This window comes from Lagenorhynchus albirostris, chromosome 11 (assembly GCF_949774975.1).
Source record: "Lagenorhynchus albirostris chromosome 11, mLagAlb1.1, whole genome shotgun sequence".
Classification (NCBI taxonomy): Eukaryota; Metazoa; Chordata; class Mammalia; order Artiodactyla; family Delphinidae; genus Lagenorhynchus; species Lagenorhynchus albirostris.
In genome coordinates this window covers 89,701,179-89,722,952 of record NC_083105.1, presented here as the reverse complement: position 1 = coordinate 89,722,952, position 21,774 = coordinate 89,701,179, and the positions used below count along the sequence as shown (strand labels likewise).

Sequence of the window (21,774 nt, the reverse complement as noted above, 5' to 3'; positions counted from 1 at the left end):
TGGAGAGATATACCATGATCTTGGATTGGAAGAATCAACATTGTGAAAATGAGTATACTACCCAAAGCAATCTACAGATTCAGTGCAATCCCTATCAAACTACCAATGTCATTTTTTCACAGAACTAGACAAAAAAATTCACAATTTGTATGGAAACACAAAAGACCCCGAATAGCCAAAGCAATCTTGAGAAAGAAAAATGGAGTTGAAGGAATCAGGCTCCTAGACTTCAGCCTATACTACAAAGCTACAGTAATCAAGACAGTATGGTACTGGCACAAAAACAGAAATATAGATCAATGGAATGCACATATGGTTGCCCTTATTTTTGATAGAGGCAAGGATATAAAATGGAGAAAAGACAGTCTCTTCAATAAGTGGTGCTGGGAAAACTGGACAGCTACATGTAAAAGAATGAAATTAGAACACTCTCTAACACCATGCACAAAAATAAACTCAAAATGGATTAAAGGCCTGACTGTAAGGCCATGCACTATAAAACTCTTAGAGGAAAACATAGGCAGAACACTCTATGACATAAATCACAGCAAGACCCTTTTTGACCCACCTCCTAGAGAAATGGAAATAAAAACAAAAATAAACAAATGGGACCTAATGAAACTTCAAAGCTTTTGCACAGCAAAGGAAACCATAAACAAGACCAAAAGACATCCCTCAGAATGGGAGAAAATATTTGCAAACGAAGCAACTGACAAAGGATTAATCTCCAGAATTTACAAGCATCTCATGCAGCTCAATATCAAAAAATCAAACAACCGAATCCAAAAATGGGCAGAAGACCTAAATAGAAATTTCTCCAAAAAGACATACAGATTGCCAACAAACACATGAAAGGATGCTCAACATCACTAATCATTAGAGAAATGCAAATCAAAACTACGAGGTATCACCTCACACCAGTCAGAATAGCCATCATCAAAAAATCTACAAACAATAAATGCTGGAGAGGGTATGGAGAAAAGGGAACTCTCCTGCCCTGTTGGTGGGAATGTAACTTGATACAGCCACTATGGAGAACAGTATGGAGGTTCCTTAAAAAACTAAAAATAGAACTACCGTACAACCCAGCAATCCCACTACTGGACATATATCTGAGGAAACCATAATTCAAAAGATTCATGCCAAATGTAAAATAGCTAGTGGAAGCAGCCGCATAGCACTGGGAGATCAGCTCGGTGCTTTGTGTCCACTTAGAGGGGTGGGATAGGGAGGGTGGGAGGGAGACAGAAAAGGGAGGAGATATGGGGATATATGTATATGCATAGCTGATTCACTTTGTTATAAAGCCGAAACTAACACACCATTGTAAAGCAATTATAGTCCAATAAAGATGTGAAAAAAAAAAGTTATGTACCACAGTGTTTATTACAGCTCTATTTACAATAGCCAGGACATGGAAGCAACCTAAGTGTCCATTGACAGCTGAATGGATAAAGAAAATTTGGCACATATATACAATGGAATATTACTCAGCCATAAAAAGAAATGAAATTGAGTTATTTGTGGTGAGGTGGATGGACCTAGAGTCTGTCATACAGAGTGAAGTAAGTCAGAAAGAGAAAAACAAATACCGTATGCTAACACATATATATGGAATCCAAAAAAAGAAAATGGTTCTGAAGAACCTAGGGGCAGGACAGGAATAAAGATGCAGACGTAGAGAATGGACTTGAGGACATAGGGAGGGGGGAAGGGTAAGCTGCAACAAGGTGAGAGAGTGGCATGGACATATATACACTACCAAATGTAAAATAGCTAGCTAGTGGGAAGCAGCCACATTGCACAGGGAGATCAGCTCAGTGATGTGTGTCCACCTAGAGAGGTGGGATAGTGAGGGTGGGAGGGAGACGCAAGAGGGAGGAGATATGAGGATATATGTATTTGTATAGCTGATTCACTTTGTTATAAAGCAGAAACACACCATTGTAAAGCAATTATACTCCAATAAAAATGTTTAAAAAATGATAATAATGGGAGGACTGGGTGAATAGGTGTTAGGAATGGGAGGAAGGCTTTTTACTGTATACTTTAAAAATAAATTTTCATTTTTGAATCATATGAATATATTATATCTGAAAGGAAGTTAAATTTTGAAATGGTATTTTTTAACATTAATGGACACATTATGCATAATTAAGCCCGTATTAGCTGCTGTAGTGCCATGCATTCAAGCGTTTCAACACAGTCATTCTTTGGACCAATGATATTTTAACAGTTCTTGGGGTTACTATAAATGGTTAGATTAAGCATGATTAGATCCCCCAGAATAACTTGAAGCAGAAAAATCAAGATATTCTAGCATCTTCTTGTCCCTGTGAAGCTATTCTCAAAAGTCTCCCTCTCTGGGCTCTTCGTTTAAATTCTTTCCCTTAGGTTATTGACCCCTTGTTGCACCTTACAGCATGATGTTCAAAAACATAGTCTTTAGAGATCATTTGACCCTGCCTAAATTTGGACCAAAATACCTCAGTTTCCTCATGGGTAAAATGGAGGTAACACAAACTTTGTAGGTTTGCTGTGGGGATTTAGTGAGTTTATGTACGTGAAACTGTTAGCTCAACATTTGGCACACAATAAGAATTCTAAAAATCCTAAGTACCTCTGCTATTACTACATTGACTGCTAAGACTTCTGAGTGGCCTGTATTTTCAGTGGGTTCTAAAGTCTGACATGTTTTGATGGATACTGTGATTACTAATCTTGCATGAAAGGTTTAGGGTGGAATATCATCTTCAGTCAATTCAAGTAACAGTTGCATGATTATCATTTAGACACTCACCCATAAATTTATGCTAATTTCCTGTCTGAATTAAAGCTCCTCTAATTAAACACATTAAGTTTCTAATTAATAATCCTTTCACTCTTTAATTCAAAAATTATGTTCATTGTGCATCAAAAAAGTATCAGCATTTTTAGCATACTCATACCAAAAGTTCAACTACATTTTTGTACTATGAAATACAATTTACCCAAGTACTACAGTCAAAATTATCTCGTAGTGTCTCAAACTCACAGCGTCACTCAGTCATCATAATCAAGATATTTTAAGGAAGAATTTTTTTATTATATTTACATAATTACCATTTCAGTTGTAAGGAACACTCAATGTGAATTTTAACTATTTCAATGTCAATAATCCACATTAACAATAAAATTAATTAATATTACCTATTTAAAATGTGTAAACTATTCTAATAAACATGTAAAAGGCTTTGGGAGAAGAAACATAAAGCTCAGGTTTAATTTTCAAATGTTAGGATTAGAGAGCTAAAACTGACTATCAGAAAACAACGTGGACCCCAATGAGCCCACAACAAAACATTGCCAAATTCCTTAGTAGTAGTAAATTTCTTCTTTCTGAATTCCCTCAGAAAACATACAACCAGAGATTACCAAGGGAAATATTAGAAAACTGTGAATTATGCTTAATCCTTGGGCTATAAACTGGAAATTTTTAATTAAAAAACTAAAGCCTTCGTTTTAATGTAGGAAAGATATAACTTGAAAGGAAAATTGAGATTACTTTTGTCATTAAATAAACGTTTAGTGCAACTTTATGGAGCAAGCACTGATTTATATATCCCTTGGGGAAATAGGAAAAAAGTAAGCCCTAAGGGAGATTGTAATCCACTAAGCAAATTGAGACATGTAAGGTAATAATTACAATATAAATATTAAGTGATAAGGGCCGTGCTAAGGGGAGTTCAGAGGGTGGCGACCACAGAAACCCTTTTGCATTTTAATTAGGCCTTGCAGAAAGGTAAAATTTCAATAGCCAAAAATGGTGGAAGAGATCATTTTAAATAAAGGGAATAATATGAGCAATGTCTGCAAGGAAATAGCAGAGCATGTCTGTAGAACTGAACATACAGACTGCAGTATGAAATAATAAGAATGGGAAATAAGACAGATTCAATAAGAAGCAGTAATACAAAGCTGAAAAATTCAGACTTTTTCATAAGCTATGGAAAGCTTTGAACAGTACTTTGATCGAAGAGTAATTTTATAAAAGTTGCCCTAGGAAGATGATACTGGTAATTGTGTACAAATACATTTGGGTTCTGGAGGAGGGGAAGAGAATGTTCTAGTAGTTCAGGCAAAAGATCCATATGCATCTGCACTAGGCACAGCAGAACTGGAAAGGAAGAGCTGAGTGTAAATACATGGAGTGATTGCAAACATTCACTGAGAGATTATATTGTGAGAACTTTTGAATGTTACCAATTAATCATCTCAACTGTCCTGAAGTAGATGACTATTATCTCCATTTTACAGAAGTCGATTAACTTAGTCACAGTCTTTAGTATAGTGCTGGGACCTGCACCCCAGACTCACTGACTTCTAAAGCCAACACTTTCAACCCCTATGTTCTCTAATACTTTAAGCTCATTGTACTGAATGTTGAGGAGAAAATTGTGGCCAAAAATGACATCTCAGGCTTTAATAATCGGGAAAATAATGGTATCGATTGAAACAAAACATAGACTATGAGGAGGTAGAATAGATTCAGGATTATTAGACACAAATCCTACCTTAACCAACCCAGTTTCCTGAAGAGTATTATGTTTTCAGTGTCATATGAAGAATGTTTCTTTTTCATATTATTCATTGGTCCTGCTTTAGTCTTTGAATGTTCAGTTTATCCTGTGATCAGCCACTTCCAATTTAATCCACTAAAACTCTACTGTTTCATCAGGTGAGAAGTTTCCTGACAAGAAGCCTAAGGTGCAGTTAGTCATAACATACGAGGATGCGAAGCTGACCATACTTGTGAAGCACGTGAAAAACATTGTAAGTTTATCTTATCTAATAAGAAACATGTAAACCTACGTTTAGAAATCACTTTCTTCCTTTAAGCAATTAATGTCAACGTTCGTGAGAGAAATGGGGCCAGCCACCAAGTGTAAGTAAGGAACAATGAACCAGGTACAGCGTTGTGCCTCAGTGTAATTGTGATGCTTGGGGGAAAGGCTATAAAATATTTCACAGAGCAAGTCATAGAATGAAACCCAGACTTTATTCAAAATGAAGTGTCAGGACAAATCTAGTGAAAAAGCTTTGAAAAAGCAGGACTACCGGGGCTTCCCTGGTGGCGCAGTGGTTGAGAGTCCACCTGCTGATGCAGGGCACACGGGTTCGTGCCCCGGTCTGGGAAGATCCCGCATGCCGCGGAGTGGCTGGGCCCGTGAGCCATGGCTGCTGAGCCTGCGCGTCCAGAGCCTGTGCTCCGCAACGGGAGAGGCCACAACAGTGAGAGGCCCGCGTACCACAAAAAAAAAACAAAAAAGCAGGACTACCTAGAGTATTAAGAGCCAAAAGAAAAAAAGCTATGTCCCAAGAATTTACCCCTCTCTCATCACGCTGAGCTTTGTGGAAGACTGACTCATCTCTTTGAATAGTGCCAGCACCTTCTTTGTGAAGCCAGGAGCTCTTAGTGTTTTCCCACAGATTGCCATTGAGTATGTTATCATATTCTGATGTAATTGCTCAAGGGTATTTCTTTTCCCTCAAAAAGTAATAATTTCTTTGATGACAGGGACCCCATCTTTGCATCCCCAGAACCAAGAACGTCCATGGTAGTTAGCCTCTAAGGAAAACTAAAAGCTGCTTTCTCTATTATACCCCATTCCTTCCTGAAGATTGGTCGAGTCAGAGAGGCAAGGATGGCAACTGGGCCATGTCGTTAAGTAAGAGAGGGAGCTTTCTTTGTCACAAGGTAATTGATTAAAGGTCTGAATCTGGGTGTAACAAACAGAAAAGGGTAACTCTAAGACTCACCTATTTCTCTGGTCTTTAGCTAGCCTAGCAAAACAGGTCCTCCACATGGTGAAACTCCCCAGGAGACTCCACATGGAGAAAGTCAGAAGCACTACCTTAGCTCTCTCCTTTATGCACATAAATCTCTAAGGATGCACTTTGAAGGACTTAAAGGAGCAAACTCTTCTCAACATGACATGCATTTGGAACACACTAGAACTTAATAAATATTTGTTCATTGAACAAATATTTGGCATAACTTTCAGGGAATGCATCCTTTACAAATTTAGTATTAGCCAGATATCCAAGGATGATTGTTTGTAAATCTATAGTGTTTGCAATCAGCCATTTTTGTAAGAGCTGGGCAAATATTAAATGTGTTTTTGTAGAACTTTCACTCATTAAAATAATTATTTTCAATTGCTTTTGATAAGTTAATCAGCTTAGCTGAGAATAGCAGTTGTTTAAGAAATTGTTAGGCTGGGAAATGAAGATTAAGTTAGATATTTTTTATAGCTGTATGCATGTTCGTGGACTTTAAGCATCTGTACAAATATACATGATAAAATAATAGACTATTAAGAAATAGTGTTAATCAAGTTAACAGAACGTATATATGTGTATGATATATAATTGTCAATTGAAAACAGTCCTCTTGGAAACTATACATATATTTCAGTAATGTCATTGCTCAAAACATTTTAGGACATGCCTGTTGACATTGCTTTTAGCTCTGCATATAAACCACACAATAAACTTGTTGATACTAGTCAAGAGTCATGCCTAATGTTTGATCAAAAGCAGTAATAACCAACTTGGCCACCCATTTTATTCATCAGCTAAATCCCCAAATTACTTTTGACAGTTTTCAAAAATGCCCTTTACACTCAGATGAAGTTGCACTACCAATAAGTATATTCAAAACCAGTGTGATGCAGGCATAAAGGTGGGGAGTAAGTGACTAAGAACAAGAGTTTAAGATTTAGATCAAGTTATAGGTAAATGGAAAATGAGCAGGTGAATCCTATAAAAATTTGAAAACCACTTTGGGCCGCTAGAGCCTTTACATTGCCAATGCCCTCGGAAGGAAAGTTGTTAATAATGAAGTCATGCTCCCTACTGGTTCTTCTCTCCTCCACAATCTCTTAACATAGCCCTGGAACTCCTCTTTTTTTATTTCCAGGCTTGTGGCTTTAAATACCACTTACATGTCTTTTTCTTCCATATTTTATAATTCTAGCTTGAAAGTCTCCCTAAAATCCAGAATTATATGTACAACTGATTACTCAACAAATCTAGTAGAAATTCAGTAGACAGCATAAATCTAATATACATCCAATCAGACTTCTGATTATCACCCCCCTAAACCTGCTTCTTTGGCAACCTGTCTCACCTCTAAATGGCACCTCCATCCTACTAACTGCTCAGGTTAAAATCCTTAGAGTCCTTTTGACTGCTCTCACAAACTACAACCAAACTTATCAGCAAATCCTGGGAGCTCAGCTTTCAGAATAAATCCAGAATCCCACCATGTTTCACCTCCACTGCTTACCACCGTTGGTTCAATCTACCATCATCTCTCACTTGAATTACTGCTGTAGCCTCTTAACAGGTCTCCCTGCTTCTGCCTTTATATCTTTTTAGTCTCTTCCTAACCTAGCATCCAGAATACTCCTTTGAGAATAAAAGTCAATCCTGTCATTCCTGTCTCATATCCCTCTGGGGAAGGAATCTCATACCACTTACAATGAAAGCCAAGTATTGACGCCCTTGACCTCTCCTACCTCACCTCGTGCTACAGACTCCCTGAATCACTCCACTCCAGCCTCAGTGATTTTCCTCCTATGCCTTGAATGTTTCTGCATGTTTCTGCCCCAGGACATTTGTACCTGCTACTCAGCTTATTGGGACTGCTCTTCCCAGGCCCATGACTCAAATTCTCCATGGTTCAATCTCACATGTCCTAAACAACTGTGTTTAACTGTCGCCTTTTCTGTGAGGTCCTCTCTGACTCCCATATGTAAAACTGCAAAACCACCGCTGTTGGTTGGCACTTCCAAACTTCCTTTCCTACTTTATTTTCTCCACTGCCCTGTATCATTGCTGTAAACCTAGAGGCTAAAGCAGGGCCAAGTATATAGTAGATGCTCAATGAATACTTTGTTAAATGAAAGAATGTTAAATTACTTCTAATGTGAACAACTAAGAACTAAGACTTTTTTCACCTTCCCCAAATCATCACAACAAAGTCCTCAGGCTTTGCATTTTTCACAGCATCTCTTAAATGACTATTTTATTTCTTCTGCTTATCTGAAGACAGAGATAACATTATAATGTAAATGACAGAAAAATCTATCTGTAAATTCTCAACATATTTTCTTATTTCAAGTTTTAACTAATTGTTTATTTTTTTAGACTTTAGTATTTTCACATGCTTGAGTAATCAGACTAAAGAAGTTGTGCTTGGTTTTAATATTAAAATTAATTATTCTGCCTGCAGTTCTGTTATATTTAATAGTGAGTTTGATGAAAAGAATTGTTTATCTTATATTAAATCCTTGAAGCTTTCTCTGAGAATTACTTCCCTCCTGTGAATTCACAAAAAAAAATTGCTAAATTTTTTTCCTTTCAAAGCAGCACAATATGATTTATCCTAGTGAACAGAGACTGACAAAGTAATGCAGGTATTTAGAAGCTTGGCCAAGATTATTTTCAATAATTTTTCAGTTTATGTAACAGAGGAACATAGAAAAATCATTTAGATTTGAAATATGTTTTTAAATCTTTCTAGTGTTTTCCCATGTAGCCCACTTTAAAATGATCTCTTCCATTGACTTCTGCAATGTCTCTCTATATATTACAGTGTCTCTCCTGGTCTCATGGATTCCCCTAGTTTTGTGTCATTTCTAGACTGTTTTCTTCTACCTGCTCCAGAATAAGCCCATTCCAGAAGGCTCTAAAAGTAATCAATAAGGATGCCAGACTTCCTTCTGATATTGAATATGCTCACATTATGAGAGTCTCTTACTCTGTAACAGAATAATAAGTCATTTCAAATGAGGAGCAAGTCATGTCAGGGTATATCTCAAATGCAGTGCTGTTTAATCCTTTCATAAGACACAAAATCACAGAAAATCATTACTGTATGGAAATTAACAGAAGAGAGAGGGAATTAGTCAAACACAACAAGAACCCAGGCTAAACACACGCGCACACACACACACACACATACATGTTAAAATTTTGTTACATTTTATTTTTTATTTTAAAGAATTCTTGTAATTTTATTATGTATGTATAGTCTGGGGGTCCTTGTTTTTAAAATCCACATTCCTGGATGCGACTCCCAGTGACTGTGATTCTGTAGTTTGGCTTGGAATTTCTACATCTGCCTTTTACAGTCTTCTCCTGGTCTCATGGATTCTTCTACTCTTTCATGTCTAGACTTGTTTTCTTCTCTCCTGCTCCCAAATACGAGCATTTCAGAAGGTTCTCTGACACAAGTGGTCCATGGACACACTTTGAGAAACATTTCTCATGGCTAATTACCCCATAAATGGCACTCTGCATACAATGGGAGTTCTGTACTTAGCACCAAGTGACTTGTGTTGCCCACTGGTGTAAAAGAGACAACACGTAGACTTGGTGAAGGTAACAAAAGAGGGTTATGAAAATAAATCACAGATGATGGCAATATTCGACATGTAAAAATAACAATGTTCTATGTATCCTTTTAAAAACTTCTAACTTCTGGGCTTCCCCGGTGGCGCAGTGGTTGAGAGTCCGCCTGCTGATGCAGGGGACATGGGTTCTGTGCCCCGGTCTGGGAAGATCCCATATGCCGTGGAGCGGCTAGGCCCGTGAGCCATGGCCGCTGAACCTGCCCGTCTGGAGCCTGTGCTCCGCAACGGGAGAGGCCACAACAGTGAGAGGCCCGCATACCGCAAAAAAAAAAAAAAACTTCTAACTTCTCACTCCGTGCATTCATTCTTTTGTTTCTTTTTGCGGTTTGTTTGTTTGTTTGTTTGTTTTCTGGTACGCGGGCCTCTCACTGTTGTGGCCTCTCCCGTTGCGGAGCCCAGGCTCCAGACGCGCAGGCTCAGCGGCCATGGCTCACGGGCCTAGCTGCTACGTGGCACGTGGGATCTTCCCAGACCGGGGCACGAACCCACGTCCCCTGCATCGGCAGGCAGACTCTCAACCACTGCGCCACCAGGGAAGCCCTGTGCATTCATTCTTATCCTGAGTTCTTTAAAAGATGTTTACAATCATTACCCTGAACTCTTTCTTGGGTAGACTATCTATCTCCATTTCACTTAGTGCTTCTTTTGGGGCTTAATCTTGTTCCTTCATTTGGAACGTGTTCCTCTGCTACCTCATTTTGCCTAAGTTGCCGTTTTTATTTCTCTTTTTGCCTAACTTGCCGTTTTTATTTCTATGTACCTCGTAGGTTAGTTATGTTTCCTGACCTTGGAGAAGTGGCTTTTTGTAGGAGATGTCCTATGCATCCCGGCAGTGCACTCCCCTCTTGTCACCAGAGCAATATGTTCTAAGGGTGCCCCCTATGTGGGCTGTGTGGGTCCTTCTGTTGTGGTGGGCTGACTACTGAGGGTGGTCTGGTGGGCTTGGTTGGCCCCCAGAATGGTTGGTTGCCAGGCCCTGCCTTGTGCACAGGCTGCCAGCCACTGGTTTACCGGGCCTGTCACAAGGCAGCCAGCTGCAGCACCCCAGGGCCCTGAGGCTAGTGCTGGCTCACTGATGGCTAAAGCCAGGTCCTGGGGTTAGTGCTGGACTACTGGCAAGCAGAGCCGGCTTCTGGAGTCTGGTTGTAGCGCCCAGGAATCCCAGAGTTGATGTCAGATTGCTGGGAAAGAGGTGGGGGAATGGGGGAGAGGCCTCCTGACACAGTTGGGTACAGGGTCTGGGCTGTCCCAAAGCTTCTGTTGGCCTATTAGTTGGTAGGGCCAGGGCCCAGCTGGTCCCAGGGCAGGTTCTGGCCTTGGTGGGTGCACTAGGTTTGTACGCTGCGGAGCTGCCATTGTCCTGTGGCTAGAGTCCACCTGCTGGTGGGTGAGACTGGTCCTGAGGCTAGTGCAGGCTCGCTGGTGGGTGGAGCCAAAGATTCTGGTGTTGGTTTCTGCCCACTGGTGTGTGGGGCTGGTTCCTGTGTCCTCTGGTGGGAAGGGCTGTGTCCAGGGGAGGCTATGGGCTCAGGAGGTCTTAAGGCAGCTGTCTGCTGGTGAGTGGGACTGTGTCCCTGCCTAGTTAGTTGCTTGGCCTGAGGCATTCCAGCGCTGGCGCCTACAGGCTGTGAGTGGGGGCGGGGCTGGGTCCTGAGACTAATAAGCTAGAGGGAGGATTCCAGAATGGCACTTGCCAGCACTAGCGTCCACTGCCGCTAGCGTCTGTGTCATCAGGGAGAGCTGCCGTTGCCTCCTGCTTCTCTGGGAAACTTTCCAGATCAGCAGGTAGGTCTGACCCAGGCTCCTTTCGAATCATTTTTGCCCTGGGTCCCAGAGCTTGTGAGATTTTGTATGCGCCCTTTAAGCATAGAGTCTATTTCCCTCAGCCCTCTGGGACTCCCAAAAGTAAGGCCTGCTGGCCTTCCGGAGCTTGTCTTCCCGATGCAGGACCCCCAGGCTGGGGAGCTGATGCGGGGCTCAGACCTCTTACTCCTTTGGGAGAAGTTCTACAATTTTAACACATTATTGACTGGTGGATTTTTGCAGAAACTAACACCTGTGGCTGGCGATTTTTACCTAAGTGAATATCAAAACACCTACATTTGATTAAATATCAACAACTTTTTTTTGCATTTAATGCATTTACTTGAAACTTTGTACATGTCTTACTAAAGCATTCTAATATTTCGTTAGAGTGTGATAGTGATAGGCAGTATAGCAGGCACCTCTGTGCAGGGGAACAGAACATCTATTACAAATACACCGTGTTTCACTGCTCTTTCCCCTGGAAGAGCAGACTCTACACTTTCTGGCGGCAATTTTTTTTTTTTCTTTTAGTTCTGTGAGTATTATTCCCTCTAGAATATGTTCTTTTATTTTACCTGATAGTCGACAAGGTGGGTCTTTGCGGGAGGCTCTTTTAGAAACACCACAAGAAGAACCAGGTGCAGGACTACCACTACATTCACCAGGATGGTCAGTTACCCATTCTCTAACTACTGCTAACAAAAATTGCGTGTAAGTCATTTTATTCTGTGCATTAAGGCTACAATAAATTTTAAATGCATTGAATAAACCACAATTACTCAAATAGAAACCCACTTTTTTATACCATTTGCTAGTTTTCCAGAGGATACTGAAGTTTGCCAGATATTGATCAGATCGATCAACTCCTTTCATATATTTATTATACTGTAATATACAAGTGGGATTAGTTATCTGATGGCCAGTCCTCCTGTCTTCCTTTCCTGTAGATGCTATAGAGGCGTCATGAATAGTTGTCACCATGCGAACTAGCCTCTTGTCTTTCCATATAAGAAGAATCACTTCTTCCTTCTGTAAGAATGTCATTTCTCCCCTCCGTAGATTTTTGGATTTCTCCTTAATTGGTTTGGTAGACCACGATTCTCTCTTATAGTCCCACGATCTCTGGTTTCATTTTTCAACAGTATTTCAGATGTGGACACACTGTTGTAAAAATTGTCTCAGTAAATATGGTGTCATGAACCAAGGTAAAGTTGTAGGACCAATAATATTGTTTCTTGCAGTTTCTTTCCTTCACCTGTGTAAATCTCAAGGTTGCATATATATCCAGTTTCACTTTCGCTAACCATCCTGACCAAAATTCCATATTTTGTAAGTTTTCTGGCATTATAGGTTTTGAATCTGAGGCATCCTCACCACTTTATCATTGCCTCGTCAAGTGATAGCTCTTGTTTGGGTATATAGATAGATTGAAATTTTGGTAGAAAATAATCCAAAATAGGTTTAACATTTGAAATTCTGTCTGCAGGAAGTGGAGTTTCCGAGTTATCGTTAAAGTGAAGAAATTTCATTATGTGTTCGAATCTTCTTCTTGTCATAATCTTTGGAAAGATAGGTGTTTCAAGTAAGGGATCAGTCGACCAGTATTCTTTCCAGTGTGATTTTCTTATTTGTCCCATCAAAATTATTAATCCAAGAAACATCTTCCTGTCACTGTTGGTTACATCAGTCCATTTTAAAGCCTTATCATACTTTTTATATGGTTTTTTATTCTGTCGGGGATACAAGTTTGTTTGAGAAGCGTCCAACTCGAAAAAGTCGTTACCAAAAATTAATTCTGTTATTTCACTAACACTTTGCGGATTATTACATTCAGTAGTTACACCTGACATATCTGTAAAGTCATCTAATTTTCCTGAAATGTTGTCTTCAATCCACTCTTCTGTAGAAGCAAAGGAGCATTCTCCAGCACCGTGAGTTTCATTTTCACTTTCTGTATCAGAATCAATCACTAAGGTTTTTTGTCTATTTTGGGTCTAATATTCACATTGTCTGAATCAGAACTATATTCCGAAGAACTGTCATTTTCTGAGACACTAGTATATATTTCGCTCGGACAATCAGAGAAAGTATCTGCATAAAATTCACCGAAAAATTCTTCTTCATTCAAAAGTTTGCTATGTGTCATTTCTGAAAATTTTACAGTAATAAACTTGAATTTATAATATACACAAGTTTGGAACAAAAACCTAATGGGGCAAACTGTGAATGATAATGACAATCATAAATTGTATAATGAACCCTTGATCAATTTTAAGCTCTAACAACTTCACACGGTGATATTAATTGTAGCACTCTCTGAAAACATATTGATACATCTCCGGTCAATAAGTTGTTAATTTTCTCCTGTTTGTGGATTGCTCACCCAGGAGTATAGGACTAGACTATATTGTGACTCCTCCCCTCCTACCAGTCTCATTGTGGTTGTAGAAGATCTTTTCTGGTAGGTTTCAGTCTTTTTTGTTGATCGTTATTCTGTAAATAGTGGTAATTTTGGTGTGTCTGTGAGGGGGTGTGAGCTTAGGGTATTTCTACTCTGCTGTCTTGGCCCATCAATCTTGTGCATCTTTTTGAACTAACTTGGCTAAGTTCTCTGACTATCCCAATTCTTTTCAATTTTTTAAAATCTAGATTTGTAAAAGAAATTTGTCACTGCCCCATCCTAGGTTCACTTTATCTAAATAAATATCAGTTTCTTGATAAAGGGCAATTTTCTAATAATAATTATCTCATTGATTATATTTGGTTTATATTCCATGAATAAAAAATTGTTCTTCCAGAGTTGGCCCATTACGGCACTGATTTCCTGTTTCAAAGAATAAGATGCAAAGCAATGGATAGTGAAGAGTACCCAGGCCAGATATAGATATTTTATTGTTTCATGATTTTTTTTAACCAAAGAAACATTAACCCTCAAAGATTACCAATTGGGCTTCCCTGGTGGTGCAGTGGTTGAGAGTCCACCTGCCGATGCAGGAGACACGGGTTCGTGCCCCGGTCTGGGAAGATCCCACATGCTGCGGAGCGGCTGAGCCCATGAGCCATGGCCTCTGAGCCCGCGCGGCCGGAGCCTGTGCTCCACAACGGGAGAGGCCACAACAGTGAGAGGCCCGCGTACCGCAAAAAAAAAAAAAAAAAAAAAAAAAGATTACCAATTATTTCTTAATAAAACAAACCATAAATTGTTCTATAAACCTATGATAATTGGTATGATAATGGTAATTGATCTCTTCCAATAGCCAACACCTTTAGTTCTTCTTTCTTGAACTTTTCTATTCTCAGGCTCTCCATAAAACTTCACTGTCTGTACATTCTCTAAATCTCTTTCTGAGGCTTCCTTAGCACTTATAAATTTAAACTAGATAAGGTACATAGTGCTTTAATAGATGTTGACTTCATCTTTAGCCCTTAAATGTGAAGATTTTACAGTGTTCAGGGCTTCAACTCTTCAAACTAATTTCCTAAGAAATTTTATTCAGTTTTGAAACTTCACAGATTATGTGAATTACTCCTAAATTTACGTCTCTGCTTTTAATATTTCTCTGAACTCAATTTACATATTTCCAACTGCCTGATAGGCATTTACGCTCTGATATCTTGACATCTCTTTAAACTCAACAATCCTAAATTATAGTCCTCTACTTTCCACTAAAACCAACTCTCACTCAGAACTACTTGCACCATCCCCAAGTAACTCTTGATGAAAACTTCTCTGTAATTTATTTTCTATATTTTAACTTACTCCAGTACTCCTATATGTAATCAACAAATCATTTTAGTTTCCTTTTACTTTTATTATTGTTAAAATTTGACTCTATAGTCTCTGTTAATTTATCTATAGATTATTTTGGTTGATTCCTGTGGTATTCCTTTCCTTGTTTCCTACTTCTCTATTCTGCATAAAACATCCTACAACTCCATTTTAATCATATCGATAAAAAATTTTAAGAGTCTCAGTAAATTTAAAATTCTTTAGCCTAATATTTAAGATACTATGCAGTCTAGCTATAACCTGCCTTTTATATCCACCATCCACAGTACAAAACTTGTGTTATATTCTAGATGGTACATTCACTGTTGACTAGACACACATCAGTCATTCTAGCTCACTATATCATACTTCTGCTTACCTTCTATTTACCCTCTACGTCCAACTCAACTTCAGGGCTCAGCTCAAACCTCTCACTCTCTCTGAACCTTCTGGGCCACTCTTGTTCCTAGTTATCCTTCCTTCTTTGGCCTCCTGTTACATTTACTCTATATACCATCCATTTGATAGTCACTGCCTTATCTCAGCTCTTGAAACTTATCAACTTGGCTCATCCTGTAGTTTCAATTGTATTGAAAATTTACTGATTGTAAAAGCTGTGGGAAATATATTTTGTATATCTCATAGTGCTAGCACAATACTATGCCTTTAATGCATGTTTGTTAAATAAGTAAATGTTTGCTTAAGTGTATGTCACTGTGAAAAACAGCCACAATCCACAGCAGTTTAGTTTAAGCTGTATTTACAATTGAATAGATTTGCTCTGTGAATTCTGCTCTCTATAATACTTGATACTAAACTGAGAATGGTCAAGTGACAAATATTTGATCATCACATCTGTCTCAGTTAAGAATAAGGTGATTTCCTGCTGAGAATTATTGCTCTAAATATTCAACAGCTCTGGACACTCACCATCTCCCCAGATGACATAGCCATCAATGTATAGGACACACATGATGTAAATTTTATTTAATCAGTCTCTCTTCTTATTGAAAGCCTTGTACCCTAATCTCTATCCTTTAACCAAAATCTCCCTTAATTCTACATTCTAACTTTAAGAAAACAAACAAACAAAAACACATAAGCTAAGGCCCTGACATTGGTTCTCATAATTTGGTTCCTTCCTGACTTTTCTGAAGTCCCTTTAGGAGTGACATCAGCATAATAGTGGCAAAAGACATCCCTCATTTTGTCTCCCACTCAACAACAAAAATTCACCATCCATCCACAGACAAAAGTGAGACCCAACACCATCCACCAAGGGATCGAGGAGGAGTCTCACCTACCTATGCTTCAGGTAACAGACACACAGGCCTCAGTCCCAGCTGAGGACCCTGCAGTGGGCTGTGTACTGACTCCTGCTCCTCTCAGCCACGGTGCAGGAGCTCCTGGAAAGCATTGTCTTAGACAATCATCCATGGATAAAAGAGCCTTTGTGGAACTTCAGGTATGCAGAGAAGTTCCACAACACTGTGGTAGCAAAAAATATGAATCTGGATACACTGAAATGGGCAGAGAGTAAAGATTGGAGGAGGTGACTGCCACTTTAAATAGGAAGACAACAATGCAAAATTTCAAGGAACATGAAAATCAAAGTAACAAGACACCACCAAAGGATGACAATAATCTTCCAGTAACTGAACTCAAAGACCTGAAGATCTGTGATTTACCTGATAGAAAGAATTCAAAATGGCTATTTAAAGGAAATTTGATGAGCTACAGAAAACACAGAAATTCAAAAAGATTAGGAAAATAATACATGAACAAAATGAGAAATTTAACAAGGAGATAGAATTTTTTTTTTTTTTTCCAGTATGTGGGCCTCTCACTGTTGTGGCCTCTCCCGTTGCAGAGCACAGGCTCCGGATACGCAGGCTCAATGGCCATGGCTCACGGGCCCAGCCGCTCCTCAGCATGTGGGATCCCCCCAGACGGGGGCACGAACCCGCGTCCCCTGCATCGGCAGGCGGACTCTCAACCACTGTGCCATCAGGGAAGCCCAACAGAAATTTTTTTATGAAAGAAACCAAACAGAAATTTTACAGCTAAAGAATATGATGAATGAAATGAAAAATACAACAGAGAACATCACCAGGAGAATGGATCAAGCAGAAAAGGCATCTGTGAGACAGGAGACAGGAACTTTGAAATTATCCTGTCAGGGGAGAACAAAGGGAAAAAAAAAAGGAGAGTGAAGAAAGCCTATGTGATATATTGAAGTTCCAGGAAAAGAGAGGAAAAAGGGAGCAGAAAGTATATTTAAAGAAATAATGGCTGATAACTTCCCAAATCTGAGGGAAGATTTGGATATTCGTGTTCCTGAAGCTCATAGGTCACCAAACTCAACTTTAAAGAGATCCTCTCCAGAGCACATGAAAATAAAACTGTCAAAATTCAAAGATAAAGAGAGAATCTTGAAGGCAACAAGAGGATAAAACGCTTGTAACTTACAAGGGAGCCCCCGTAGAGTTATTAGCAGATTTCTCAGCAAAAACCTTATAGACCAGGAGAGAGTGAGATGATATTTTCAAAGTACTGAACTAAAATAAATGCCAATCAAGAATACTTTACCTGGCAAGCCCAACTTTCAGAAATGAAGTAGGGATAAAGACTTTTCCAGACAAACAAAAGTTGAAGAAATTTGCCACCACTAGACCTGCCTTACGAGAAATGCTGAAAGGAGTTCTTCAAGCTGAAATGAAAAGATACTAATTGGTAACAAGTATATATGAAAATGTATAAACCCTGGTAAAGTATATAGTCAAAATTACATTACTCTAATACTATAATATGGTAGAGTGTTAACCACTTAATTCTAGTATAAAGGTTAAAGGACAAGAGTACTAAAAATAAGTATAGCTACAATAACCTGTTAATGAACAAACAACATAAAAAGAGGTAAATTGTGACTTTAATAACATAAAATGGGGGGAATAAAGGGGTAGAGTTTTTGTATATGATTGAAGTAAAGCTATCAGCATAAATAGATTATTATATCTATAAGATATTTTTTGTAAGCCTCATGGTAACCACAAAGCAAAAACCTACAGTAGATTCACAAAGGATAAAGATAAGGGAATCAAAGCATACCACTACAGAAAATCATCAGTTTACAAAAGAAGACTGCAAGAGAGGAAGAGAGGAAAAAGGGAACAAGAGAACAGCAAGAAAACAGTAAGATGACATGGGTAAGTCCTTACCTATCAGTAATTACTCTTCATGCAAACTGACTGAATTATCCAATCAAAAGACATAGAATGGCTGGTTGGTAAAAAAGAAAAACGAACCATGATCCAACTATATGCCACCTATAGGACACTTTCAGCTTTAAGGACACACATAAGCTCAAAGTAAAGTGATGAAAGAAGATATTCCATGTAATTGGAAACCAAAAGAGAGTGAGGTAGTTTTATCAGACAAAATAGACTTTAAGCCAAAAAATGGTAACAAGAGACAAATTCATTATATAATGATAAAGGGATCAAGAAGGTATAAGAAACATAAATATATACACACCCAACATCGGGGCACCAAAATATATTAAGCAAATACTAACATCTGAAGGGAGAAATAGACAACAATATAATAACAGTATGGACTTCAATACCCCACTTACAACAATGCATAGATCATCCAGAAAGAAAATCAATATGAAAATCTTGGGTTTAAACCATACTTTAGGTCAAATATACCTAACAGACATATATATACAGAATATTCCACCCAACAGCAGCAGAATACACATTCTTTTCAAGCAAACACAGAACATAATCCAGGATAGAACATATTATATTTCACACACACAAAAAAAAACTCAGCAAATTTAAGAAGACAATTCATACCAACAATCTCTTCCAGCCACATGGGTATAAAATATTTTTAAAAAAGAAGATCTCAAATGAACCTAACTCTACATCTCAACAAACTAGAAAAAGAAGAACAAACTAAACCCAAAGTTAGCAGAAAGGAAGAAATAACAAAGATCAAAGCAGAGATAAATAAAGAGGAGAAAATAATAGAAACGATCAATGAAACTAAGAGCTGGTTTTTTGAAAAGATAAATAAAACTGACAAACATTTGCCTAGACTAAAAAAAAGAGAGAGACTCAAATAAAATCAGAAATGAAAGAAGAGAGAGATTAAAGTGATACCAAAGAAATGCATAATCAGAAATTATGAAAATTATACACCAACAAATTGAACAACGTAGAGGAAATGAATAAATTTCTAGAAATATACAACCTACCAAGACTGAATCATGAAGAAACAGAATATCTTAACAGACCACTAACAAGTAAGGAGATCGCATAAGTAATTAAAAACCTCCCAACAAAGAAAAAACCAGGACTAGAAAGTTTCACAGGTGAATTTTACCAAACATTAGCACCAATTACTATCAATCCTTCTCAAACTCTTACAAAAAATGGAAGAGGTGACAACACTTCTGAACTCATTTCATGAGGCCAGCATTACCTTGATACCAAAACTAGACAAGAACACCACAAGAAAAGAAAATTACAAGTCAGTATCCCTCATGAACATAAATGCAGCAATCCTCAACAAAATATTAGTAAACTGAACTCAACAATACGTTAAAAAAGTCATACACCTGAATCAACTGGGATTTATTCCAGAGGTGAACGAAGGGTTCAACATCCAGAAAACAATCAATGTGATATATCACATTAACAAAATGAAAGCTAAAGGTCATATGAGCCCCCCAAAAGATGCAGAAAAGACATTTGACAAAACTCAACATCCATTCATGATAAAACTCTCAACAGGGAGGATATAGAGGGAGTGTACCTCAACATAATAAAGGACATGTATGACAAGCTCACAGCTAACATCCAACTCAATGGCAAAAATTGAAAGCTTTTCCTCAAAGATCAGGAACAAGACAAGGATACCCACTCTCACCACATTTATTCAATTAGGCAAGAAAAAGATATTAAAGGCGTCCAAATTGGAAAGGAAGGTGTAAAACTGTCCCTATTTATAGGTAACATGATATTACGTATAGAAAATCCTAAAGACTTCACAAAAAACTATTAGAATTAATAAATGAATTCAGTAAAATTGCAAGATACAAAATCAATATGTTTCCCTTGATATCCAAAAATAGAGCATTCCTACAAAATCTTTAGTAAACCAAAATGGCAAAAATGAAGAAGCAATTATCTTAGGCCACATCTTGCTAACAAATTCACAGAATAAATCGAGATAAAGCACACATGCTAATAGACACAGGTCAAAGCTATGGCGACTTGATGCTGAGATGCTGAGTGTAGCTCTTGGGAAAAGAGCTTAGCAGTGCCACTCTCACTGCTCAGTGTTCATGCTACCTCTATAACAGCTTGCTGCCCCCCAAAAAACACTGAACACTGTTTTTGCTTTTCACCTTTACTTGTAAAAGTGAAAATCCTCTTCGGATTTTGTTCAATTAGCAAAAACAGGTGTTAATGTAAGTCTTTCTTAAAAGCAAAGTGGCCTAAAGCAAACTTCCAAAAAAATAGAGAATACCTATATATAAAAATCACTTGCATTTCTATACACTAATAGTGAACAATCTGAAAGAGAAATTAAGAAAACAATTCGACTTATAACTGCATTTAGAAGAATTAAATACCTAGGAATAAATTTAACCAAGGAGGTGAAAGACCTGTACACAGAAAGCCATAAGACACCAACATAAATTGAACAAACAAAAGTAAATGCAAAGATATTCCCTACTCATGGATTGGAAGAATTAACATTGTTTAAATGTCCATACTACCCAAAGCAATCTGCAGATTCAATCAATATTGAATCAGTCCGTATCAATATTCCAATGGCATTTCCAGAGAAACAGAACATACGATCCTAAAATTTGTATGGAACCACAAAAGAGGACAAATAGCCAAAGCAATCTTGAGAAAGAACAAATTTATGGCAAATGAGCCAAAAATATACAATGGGGAAAACCAGTCTCTTCAATAAATGGTGCTGGAGAAACCGGACAGTCACATGCTAAAAAAAGGAACTGGACCACTATCTTATACCATACACAAATATTAAGTCAAAATGGATTAAGGACTTGGATATAAGACTTGAAACCATAAAACTCCTAGAAGAAACATAGGAAAAAGGATCCCTGACATTGAGCTTAGTAATGATTTTTGGATTTGACACCAAAAATAAAGGCAACAGGGGCTTCCCTGGTGGCGCAGTGGTTGAGAGTCCGCCTGCCGATGCAGGGGACACGGGTTCGTGCCTCGGTCCGGGAAGATCCCACATGCCACGGAGCGGCTGGGCCCGTGAGCCATGGCTGCTCAGCCTGCGCGTCCGGAGCCTGTGCTCCGCAACGGGACAGGCCACAACAGTGAGAGGCCCACTTACCGAAAAAAAAAAAAAAAAAAAAAATGCAACAAAAGCAAAAATAAACAACTGGGACTATATCAATCTACAAAGCTTCTGCACAACAAAGAAAACCATCAACAAAATGAAAAAGCTTACTGAATGGGAGAAAGTATTAACAAATCATATATCTAGTAAAGGACTAATATCCAAAATATACAAAGACGTCATACAACACAGCAAAGAAGCCAAACAAGCCAATTAAAAACGAACAGATGATCTGAAAAGACATTTTTCCAAAGAAAACATCCAGATGGCCAACAAGTACATGAAAAGGTGTTCCACATCACTAATCATCAGGAAAATGCTAATCAAAACCACAGT

General features: G+C 38.3%; 1 protein-coding gene across 7 annotated transcripts in view; it reads left to right on the top strand.

Moving 5' to 3' along the window:
- PIK3C2G (phosphatidylinositol-4-phosphate 3-kinase catalytic subunit type 2 gamma) overlaps positions 1–21,774 on the top strand; it is a 360,629-nt gene that overhangs the window by 321,245 nt on the left and 17,610 nt on the right. For all 7 annotated transcript variants that reach the window (XM_060166784.1, XM_060166785.1, XM_060166781.1 and 4 more), the window contains one exon: positions 4,718–4,812. In XM_060166784.1, coding sequence (XP_060022767.1) covers positions 4,718–4,812 — 95 coding nt within the window. The remainder of the gene's footprint in view (positions 1–4,717; positions 4,813–21,774) is intronic.